The sequence below is a fragment of the Neolamprologus multifasciatus genome, chromosome 16 (assembly GCF_963576455.1).
Source record: "Neolamprologus multifasciatus chromosome 16, fNeoMul1.2, whole genome shotgun sequence".
Classification (NCBI taxonomy): Eukaryota; Metazoa; Chordata; class Actinopteri; order Cichliformes; family Cichlidae; genus Neolamprologus; species Neolamprologus multifasciatus.
Genome location: NC_140454.1, coordinates 22,146,195 through 22,156,804, shown reverse-complemented (window position 1 = coordinate 22,156,804; position 10,610 = coordinate 22,146,195). Strand labels below are relative to the sequence as shown.

Genomic DNA, 10,610 nt, shown 5'->3' with positions numbered 1-10,610 from the left:
ACCACTACTGTGTTTCTTCTGTGATTGGTCAAGAAACCAGTTATATTCATTCATATTGATGACTGTAGCCCGCTTTATTTGATTTTTGCTACCATCTGCTGTTCAAAAGAAAAACACCAACAGAGAACAGTTTTCTCTAACAAATGAATTTACAAATTATCAGGCAGTACAGAGGTGGGTATACGGTAATATTCAGTTACTAGATATGAAAGATGTTTCTCTGGTCAACAGAGCTGCATTAAAACTAGATTAAAACTGCAGTAGTTAATTGATTTTGGCATGTGCAATATTAATTTTATCAGTAGAATCAATATTCACTTCCCAAAACAACAATAGTTAGCAGTCATTGTGACAGAGATAATGAGTCTCTATAAGTCTATATATCTATATCTACATCTATGATAAACCCAACAGATTTTGTTCAGAATCTCCAAATATCAACAATCACGCGTACACACAGAAACTGTGCAAAGCTTATTGTAGCTCAGCATTCAAGAACATTGGTCAGCGAGCTCTAAAAAGTTGTCAAATGGCCAATTATAGACAGCCAAATAGGGCTGGAGGTGTGTGTGTCTATATATTTGTGTGCGTGCGGGTATATGTGGACAGGAAGTGGTGGTGGCTGGTTTGAGGTCAGTGGCAGGAAAGAATGGTAGCTATGCTGTTGCTCAGACAACGGCTGGTCACAGCTCAAGCTTTTGGTTTCCTGACACACTGCAGCCTGAAACCGCATCACACCATCACTCCTTCCATCCACCCATACCTGGTGCATTTGTGCCATCGATAATTTTAAAAGTAATGATTATATTTTTCATTTTACCATCATAACGTTTCTCTATTTTTATGCTTTTTTTCTCACTCCATCCACCCCACATCCCATAACACTCCATCAAACCACTCTATGCCCAGTGGCATCTGCTTCCTTACTAAATCCTGCTCCACCCTTCTCTTTAAACATTAAACACTGAACAACAGCGTGACCACAGGAACTAAAAGGCCGTGTTTCTGTGCTGTTTACTAGCCTGAGGAATACCACATCCCTCTCATTCAGAACTGGGCCCACAACCATCTACAAAAAAAAAGAGGCACGAAAAGATATGACCACAGTGAGGAAACTCATCATGTATGACACCTTTTTCACATTTTTTTGACCATAAAAACAATGGCAAGAAGTCATTGTGTAAGACAAGGAATACTGTAAATGTATAGGGCAATGGCTGCTACTTTTTCATTTGCTAAAAGCACATTTTATATCATGTTTAACCAACAAACTAGTGTTCTAGCTATATAAGAAAGCAATCATTTTTTTTAACTGCACAGTCCTTTTTTACGAAATAAAATGTTGAAAGATACTTTGCAAAAGGCAATACACAGCATACAAAGCAAGAGCTAAATGTAACACAATTAAAGAAAAAAATCAAAGCCTACATATATTTTTTTTAAAAAAACATAAAACCAAGAGAAAGAAAGCAGAATTGGATTCAAGACTAAATTAAAGGGAGAAATACTGAAATAAGAGTAACGCAAAATAGGTAAAAGTTCCAAAAACACAATGCAAAAATTCAGATAACTGTCTACATATATCACACTCACTGCTTATTATCATTCAATGGACGTTTACACTGAGGAGGACATTTACACACTTGGGATTTTGCAACAAGACCAACCGTTTACAAAGTATAGGGTGGAAACGAATGAGTGCCACAATCCAACCAGCAGATGTCAGTATTGCCAAAAAAAGGTGTCGAATAAGCTATGCAAAGGGTAATGGGTTCAACAATGAGGAGTATTGCATGGAAAGCTGCTTTGCAACTTGTAGACACATCTTATGCAACTATTTCACACGTGCAACCATGTTATGTTTTTTATGTTTTTGCATAATCACGAGGGAAATCCCCTTAATTCTGTAAGATCTGAACATTAACAATTATGCTAAAACTAAACAAAATACCTATATTCGGTGTCATTGATTGCAGAGTAATTTGCTACTGTTTTAGTTATAATATATATATATATATACGCTCAAATATACGCTCAAAATATCACCGAAACCAAAAGCACAGACCCAAAGCAAACCATTTTCCCAGCCGTGAACTGCGCGTGCGCAGAAAACAGGCAGCAGTCCACTCTGCCAGCTCAGCTGACAGCAGCAGCGGCAGTACTCTGGCAACCTATAACCATGGCAGACTCTGTAAGTAGCGAAGAAGTAGCCGTGATTAGTAATACCGACATCACTTCCACGGAATCTGAGAACAACATCATAAATACGGTCGTACCTTTTGTTGTTCTTCATAATAACCATACTTGAGGTTTAAAAAACAATTTTTTTTACTGCTGAAAACCTTTCAAATAGGGCCTAATGTAATGTTAGCCAGTTGGAGCGTCGAAGACTTTCCCACTGTTTCTACAAAAAGCCTGCGGAGTTTTATGAAACGTTCACTGGCTTCCCCCGCTAGATTTAGCTTACTCTCTTCTGCGGCTTAGCGTTAAATTAATTAAATGACTTAAAGTTGCTTCTGCGAAGACTGTGTCAAACTTTAGTCCTAAACTTTAGTCTTCCTGACGTTAGCTTGCTAGCTATTAAGTCTGAACGCTAAACCTAAGTTTATGTTAGCCATGTTCCCCATTCTGCTCTGTTAGAAAGATTGAATTCCGAATACTAAAGCAACTTTCCCCCCAGGTATTTCGGTGATTATGGTCTTGTCTTGTGACCTGCACACGCCTGCCATAACTCTGTGTGCTGTACTATTGTTGTAGTATCTCCAGCTAACCAAAACAGATTACCCTTATTTTATACTCAAGTTTAATGCATATTTCTGTTCTTTTAGCCCCTGTCCGTTGCCGCTAACACTCTTCCATATGTTTACCTTTTTTTGACTTCCATACTCATAATTTATTCTGGTGTGTGCAGATGGTGGAAAGAGGGACGGCTCTGTTGAGGAAACTGGAGATAAATGTGGCAGAGGCAGAGAAGAGAACAGGGAAGAATACTGTTAACATGCAGGAAACATACACTGTGTACCTGATTGAAATACGGTAGGTTATAAAGTGAAGCATTCACTTTTCTGTCCGCATCATAGGCGCACCATATGCAAATATTTAGTGCTTATAAAAAAGTAGAGAGAGGTGGAGTACACCTCTGTGCATTCTAGGTGCATTCTTTTGCGTGTTTTTGTTTTAAATTTATTTATCTTTTACCTCAGATGTATTACAGTTTGCACAACAAATTTGCTTTTTTTGTCTTGCTTTTTATAGTATTGAACTGGGAAAATATAGTCACTTCATGTACAGTACAGTTGTGTCAACTGGCAAGGTGCTATGAATGAAAATGTGGTAGCTCAAGCATCTACTACTTTTTTGACACACCTGAAATACTATTTCTTCTCATTGGTCTTTGTCCAGGCCTGCTGAAACAGAGGGAGGGACACCAGCGGCACCTGACACTTTGTGGAGACGCTACAGTGAGTTTGAGCTTCTCCGAACTTACCTGCTGGTCACCTATCCCTACATTATCATCCCCCCGCTACCAGAGAAAAGGGTGAGTAATGTGTAGGTGGTGGGAAAGGACTAATCAATAATTTAAAAAAAAGAATTAAATGGAAATTATTAAGTGGCTATAACTAATACAGCTTACCTTCAACTTCATAGTAAATAATATTCAGCCATTTACCTTTTTTGTTTCAACCCTTGTTTGTGTCTCTTACAGGCCGAGTTTGTGTGGCACAAGCTTTCAGCAGACAACTTAGATCCAGACTTTGTTGAGCGGCGGCGAGTTGGCCTGGAAAATTTCCTGTTGCGTGTTGCATCACATCCGGTCCTCTCCAATGACAAAATTTTCTTCCTCTTTCTTACAGAGGTTAGCAGCCTAACATAAGTTGCATAATGTCCCTTGTAGATCTTTTGCCATTCATGTAGTATAATCAAACCTTCCACATCCACAGTATAACAGATTTCAAACTGACGTTACACATGAACCCTGAACTGTAAAGAATTTAAGAGCTATTTATGCACCCATAGTTGGTAGATTTGTCTCTTCATTGCAGCCGCTTCTGTAGCTGGAATACCCCGTTTTTTGTTTTTTGGGGTTGTTTTTTGGAGAGGGGTTATACAATCTGGCTGACTTTCGAGTCTGTCATGTATTTTTCCTGTCATTTCTTCAGGAAAAGGGATGGAGAGATGCGGTTTTGGAAACAGGCTTCCAAGACAAGGTACAACCAGATGGAGTGTGAAAGACACAAGTTCAGGTCACACGTGTAAAAGATGCAAGTAGTTTCCGGGTCTGACAAGGAAAGCTGATGTTGGAAGTGCCAGAAACTGGCATTCTTTCTAATGGCCAGCAGGGGGCATCTAAAGTTATGGTTTCATGGAAGACCATGGGAAAACCACTGCCCTTTCTTTTGATCAATGACTCCTGTAAATACTTTCCTGATGAGCTTATGGGCTGAATCACTACTTTCAGTGTGATTATCCCTTTTTAAATTATTGGTCCTATTAGTGTCCAAAAGGGCAATAAACCAGGGTAAGCTTTTTTGCCTGTATAAACTGTTCTTGCCACAAACTAATGGCCAGGTGGCAAACATGACAGAAATACATGTCTGCTTAACACTGTGTGATTTATTTTGAACTAATTTCCAGTTCAAAAGTAAGTTGCATATGAGCATGCAGTGTCCCTTGAATTTCCAATCAGATCCCGCACTGCAATCATTATGTCTGGTTTCAAAAGTTAAAATTGTGACGGTGACAAATCTCAGCTCAGAGCTTTAAAACCAAACCAGCCTGTGGCTTCTTCCATCTTTTATACACTGTAATTGATTCTGTTGATGCTTTCATCATTTTAATCTTAATTTCATATCCGCATTTTTTGTGTGTTTTACAAAATCAAACTGAGTTATGTTTAAAGCACTTCTTCGTATATTTCGCTGTGTGTAATTCTTTTCCCTAACAGGCTGATTCCAGACTCAAGTCTTTGAGTGCCATGTTCAGAGTCAAGAATCCTGACAAGTAGGTGTAAAAACAGCCAAACTTAACCTAATTTTTCCATTTTCTAGGATTTATGCAACTTACACAACTTAGACAGATTTAAGACTATTGTGAAATACTTTCTCAGGAATTTTTAATAACTAGAATAAATGAAATATTCATTATAAAATCAGGCAGCAAAAACAGGGTGTAAGATGTGTGATAATCACTTGGATATATTTATGAGATTTATGAAATTTTTATTTTTACCACCATATTAAGTAATAATTTATTCTGTTCCAAGGCAAACTGAAAGAACAAATTTCTAGAGTGTATAATGTAAAAGAAAATACTGTTCAATCAGTTACTTCTTGTTTTGCCTCTAGGCGGTTTACAGCACTGAAACAGTACAGTGATGAACTGAACAGCGTAATCTCTCAGTTACTCAGAATTCGAGCGGTAAGTTTTGGCATGTTTGTTTAGAGAGACTGAGGTTTATCTTAAGTTGATGTTTTTTGTAAGCCGTGGGCATCCGTTGGTGGTTGCTTGTGGAACTTCAAATTCCAACATTTTTGTCTCTGAAATACAAAAATCTGTATCTACTTTCCTAGAATTTTGACTTTCTTTTCCAGGGCCCTCAGCATTTTATCTTGGACGTCTACGCCATAGCATGCCAACGTTTATTATTTAAAAGTGATTTAAAAGCTGGCTGCATCCAAGACATTGAGAATAATAGAAAGTTATTGAATTGCACTCTAATGCCAAATGTATCTCTTCAAGGTTTTTAAAGCAGACCATCTAAGGTAGTAACCTGTCTGTTTCTAATGATTAGTTTTGTTTTTTCTTCTAGCGAGTAGCAGACAGGCTATATGGAGTTTACAAAGTCCATGGTAACTATGGCAGAGTTTTCAGGTGAGGAACACCTGTTCTACTCTTTGTTTTCTACTGTAACAAATTATATTTACAACCATAAGTTACTGTATCCATTTATATAAGCAGAATAAAAAAGCATTTTAGGCAGATGATATTTTACCTTATATTGAATTAGGTCACTTAAAAAATTTCCCTGCAGTAATAATGCATTTAGTATTAAAGGATTGTTGTGGGTCATTAGGGAATTCCTTTATTCATAGATATACCTCAGTTGCCTTCTTTGTTTCTGTATGCCCACACAATCTCCTTTTGTTTGGGTAATCATGATATAATAGATACTTAACTACTAAAAAACAATCATTATTTCAGACAACCATGTTTTCTGTTTAGTGAACAAAGAGAGCTGCTGCATTCAAGTCAAGTATACATGAACATTTTTCTGTCTTTAGTGAGTGGAGCGCAATAGAGAAAGAGATGGGAGATGGACTGCAGAGTGCTGGACACCACATGGACACGTAAGTAAAGGTGTTACCTGAATTGGTGATGGACACAAACACATAATGTTTGTTTGGTGTTGCTTCAATTGTACAGTGACTTTGCGTGTTATCTCAGTTATGCTGCATCAATTGATGACATTCTGGAGGAGGAAGAGCACTTTGCAGACCAGCTCAAAGAATACCTCTTCTACACTGACGCCGTCAGGTATTGTATTGTGTTACAAGTTGGTTTTGTTAACACACTTATCAGGGTAGACAGATGCTCTGAATATGCTGTAATTTTATTACATTTTGCATAAAAGTTGCATACATGAATCTCACCATATGTAAAAACATGGAATTAGACGTTAGGCATAATACAATAATCATTGTGCTGAAGCAGGTATTCTAGCTCAGTTACCGATGCAGCAGTGATTTATAGCAGGAACAGGAAGCCATCATATCTTTGTTAATATCCGGAAAGGTTAATGTCTTCCATAGCACAGTCATGTAAACAGTAAAAGGAGACTTCATACCAACAAGGCTTCTGCTTGCATAACTTGGAAAGCCTGGACATTTTGTTTTTCATACTTTACCTTCCACCTCATCTGTTCCTTATTTTGTTTTGTTTTTCCTCTTTCACAAACACACAAGGGTTGCTTTGGTCAGTGTGTAACTTCATGCTTTATTCCTCTTAGTTGGTCTGTAGTGATGCAGCACACATTTCTGACACTATATCTCTTATTTTATGTTTGCTAAAAATCTATTCTTCTGAATGAATTGAATTTTATTGTAAGCATTAAAACATCATTCAGCAGAGAAAAGAGTGTCAGTTTTGTAGATCAGACTTGGATCAGACGCAGCCCACATCTTTATTTACAGTAAATGTAAATACATTCTGTTGACTGTTATAGCCTTTGTAGCAGAATCCATTCATGTTTTGGGACTGTCAGGGTTTAAAATATGTCTGAATTTGTGTGTGCGTTAAGGTCAGTGTGCAGAAAACATGAGCTGATTCAGTATGAATTGGAGATGGCAGCTCAGGACCTTGCCCAAAAGAAACAACAGAAAGAAGAGCTGGCAACCGGGGTAACACACTTTCACACACTCTGGCTTATAATCTTTCTTTCTCCTCGCACGATATGTGCGAATTAAGAACCAGAAGTGGGCCTGTGTTCAAAAACACCGTCGTGATCCAAATTGATGTGAACATAATTTAATGCGTGCATTTGTTTTTCCGTGTGTGTCTGTTTGTGTGCGAGTGCAGACGGTGCGAATTTTTTCTTTGAAGGGAATGACCAGTAAATTATTTGGCCAAGAGAGCCCGGAGCAAAAAGAGAGCAGGTTAGCAGCCCTGGAGCAGAGTATTCAGGAAGGAGAAGAAACGGTCAAGGAGAAGAACACAGAGTGCCAGTAAGCACAACACTATCTTATCAACCACTTACCTATTTTGAAATTATCCCTATTTTAAATTTCTCTTCCTCACTGTTCCTCCTCTGTGTAAAAAATATAGCACATAATCTGACTCTGTTTTCTGACTGAACTGTTGCAACTGAACAACATAAATGCAAAGAATAATAACAGGAGACTAGATAATTTTTCCCCAGCACAAACTGGTGAACTGAGGTATTTGCTGAAAGTGTTGAGAGACAAATTGAGGTTCCATGTGTAATTAAAAAGTAGTTCTATTCAATTTTTTTTTGTTGTTTTAACGGAAAAACATCAGTAGAAAATACAGGAACTAGAACCTAATAAGAATAAGGAACAAAGCAAATGCTGCATTGTTTTCCTTTTCTTCTTCCTCTACTTCTTCTTTTGTTCTTCTCCCTGTGCTTCTTCTCCACGCAAACAGACTAACAGTATCATGCGTCTTTGTGATTGTGCCACCAGGGAGTTTGTGCGAGCAGCATGGGACGACATCGAACATTTTAAAGAGCAGAAAGACAAAGATTTGCGTGAGGCGCTGATAAGCTACGCCATTATGCAGATCAGTATGTGTAAGAAGGTGTGGGCATTTATTCTTGTGTATTTTGTGTATTTATATAAATTCCTAGCATGTGGTCTTTTGTTCAGCAGTACCACTCCTTAACTGTTTAGTATTTCTGTCTTGTCTTTCAATGTCTCTAAGTCACTCCTTTTCTCTGGTACTTGTGTACTGTTACAGGGAATCCAGGTGTGGTCCAATGCCAAGGAGTGTTTCAGCAAAATGTGAGCCAAACTTTCCAAAGCGATCGTACTGTACTGCACCAAAACTATACTCTGATTGTACAGACTAGGACCAACAGCCAGTGATTATACTGTAGTCCTGTGGAGAAAATGTGGGAACCCAAATGCTGCCTTTAATTTGTTTTGCTATACTTAGTTGAAGCACACACACATTAAAAAAGTGAACGTGGAACAATGCCTCTTTAACGTCAGGTGTCTTAATAGAACCTTTTCCTTGATTTTCTGACCTTCGTACTTCAGACAGTCCAAATTTACACACTCATCCTTAGTTGCACTTCATTAACATGTCCAGGAAGAAAATGTGGCATTATCATTGCACAATGGATCCATGGGATTATCCATGCAGTATATTTCAGTTGTTAGCTCTCTCAATCAGTCACAATGAATAACACAGAGCAGTATACTAGTTTATGAGTTGACACAGGCTGCACTTTGCAAACAGTGGTTCATGTGACTCGTTTTAGAGTTGCCGGCCTTGATGGAAGGATCTTTACGTGTTACCTTTCAACCCTCTCCAGAATCTCCTCACATAAAGGTTTTCATACTATTTGATTTTAGGTGATTAATGGCAATAGTGATGAGTTAAAGAATGGGGAACTTGTTTCTGATAGAACTTCTGTTTTGCTTACGTTTGTGTTTAAATTTCAAATTTGCAACAGCAAGTCGAACCAAACAAAAGCAGAAGAGTGCACTGGTGAATGTTCAATTTGAAATGAACTGCAAGAAATATGACTGTAAACATGGACCGAGCTTTAGAAAGCCACTACACTTTTTACATTTCCATTTTTCTTTTTCTTTATTTTTTTAAAAGTCATTTTATGTTCGTCACACAGAAGTAATCTTTGTTATTGTTAATCTGTTGCTGACCAAAGTATTGAAGACCAAGTGCTTTTATACTACAAATTTATAGTAGAAAATACAGAAGAAGGGTTGAAAAACTTCAGTTATGTGATTTTGGGTTTTTTTTTGTTTTGTTTTTTGGCTGAGGAAAGAAATCACTCTCACAATTTGAGTTTCATAGTTTTATTGTTTACACAAAATGTAACCGTAAATGCAAAAAATCTGATCCTTTATTTGCTGTCAAGCATTGTAGCTTTAATGCAACAGAAAAAAACCCATACAGAACTCAGCCCACTGTCAATGTGCCTCACCACTTATTCTGATATGACCTGAGTGCAGCTACACACAGATACAGACTGTTTTTTGGTTGAGATCCTCACATTAGGCTTACATAAACAGCTTCTTCGATGACATCAATCTGAAGGGGAGAAAAATTGGTGCATAATGGATCTGACGTCTGAATGTTGTGCTGAGATCAGCAAATTTTTTTTTTCCCCAGAATAAACAATCGTTTTACTGAGAGAATCTCAAATTGAAGCTTTATGTATGTTTGCTTTGTTTTTTTTCTAAATGACAAATGTGTCAGATGTAATCATTGTGTTATGACTAATAAACATTTCCCTTTTTTGAACTTACTGTTGTGTTTTTATACCGACTGGCAGAGGAACCAAAGAGAACGGGGAAGCGGGATGAAATGTGACTGCTGGTTTTGCTTAGCATGTAAAGGTGGCTGTGCGTGTTTTGATTCTTCACGTAGACATGTTTGCTTTTCCTGTTTACATTTATTTGCCGTTAAAAGATAAGAGAAACAGGCTTTTTATTACCAAAGTCTAAAGGTCAAACCTCAGTGATTCATCTCTGCCAAGATAACTCAAAACCATCCCCCCAGGTTTATTCAAATTTTACATTTTTCCATGACACCTGGTGGGAGGAAGGTGAAAATGTGTCAGTGTTTATACTTTCTCAAATTGCTCATTTTAGTGTCTTCAGTGGGTACATGGGTCAAATGCATGCAAATGTACTACACAGCACACAAAATGATGTGTAAAATTCATTAAAAATGTCAACAAACGGCCCTAGATGGTGGCATGTTGTCTTCTGTGTTTTTATATCTGAACACAGCCCTGAACATTTGGAGTTTATTAAGATTTGAATTAATGGCGCCACCTGTGGATTAATAAAAGCACACACATTTCACTTTGGCAGAGAGGAAAGTTTTTTTTGTTTTTTTTTTAA

The 10,610-nt window shown here is 37.6% G+C and overlaps 1 protein-coding gene across 3 annotated transcripts; it reads left to right on the top strand.

The window, feature by feature from the left end:
• The first annotated feature begins 2,076 nt into the window (after positions 1 to 2,076).
• LOC146500826 (sorting nexin-4-like) lies at positions 2,077 to 9,912 on the top strand. Of its 3 annotated transcripts, none has more exons than XM_085135851.1 (14): positions 2,077 to 2,191; positions 2,912 to 3,036; positions 3,403 to 3,538; positions 3,707 to 3,856; positions 4,161 to 4,208; positions 4,943 to 5,001; positions 5,346 to 5,418; positions 5,810 to 5,871; positions 6,282 to 6,347; positions 6,445 to 6,534; positions 7,298 to 7,397; positions 7,576 to 7,721; positions 8,199 to 8,313; positions 8,473 to 9,912. In XM_085135851.1, the coding sequence occupies exons 1-14, from the start codon at positions 2,180 to 2,182 to the stop codon at positions 8,518 to 8,520; spliced, it is 1,230 nt and encodes a 409-aa protein (XP_084991977.1). In that variant the 5' UTR covers positions 2,077 to 2,179; the 3' UTR covers positions 8,521 to 9,912. The 3 variants fall into 3 exon arrangements, with proteins under 3 accessions (XP_084991977.1, XP_084991976.1, XP_084991978.1); XM_085135850.1 differs by having other exon boundaries at positions 2,115 to 2,269; XM_085135852.1 differs by having other exon boundaries at positions 2,165 to 2,269; positions 4,946 to 5,001.
• Positions 9,913 to 10,610: the final 698 nt, after the last annotated feature.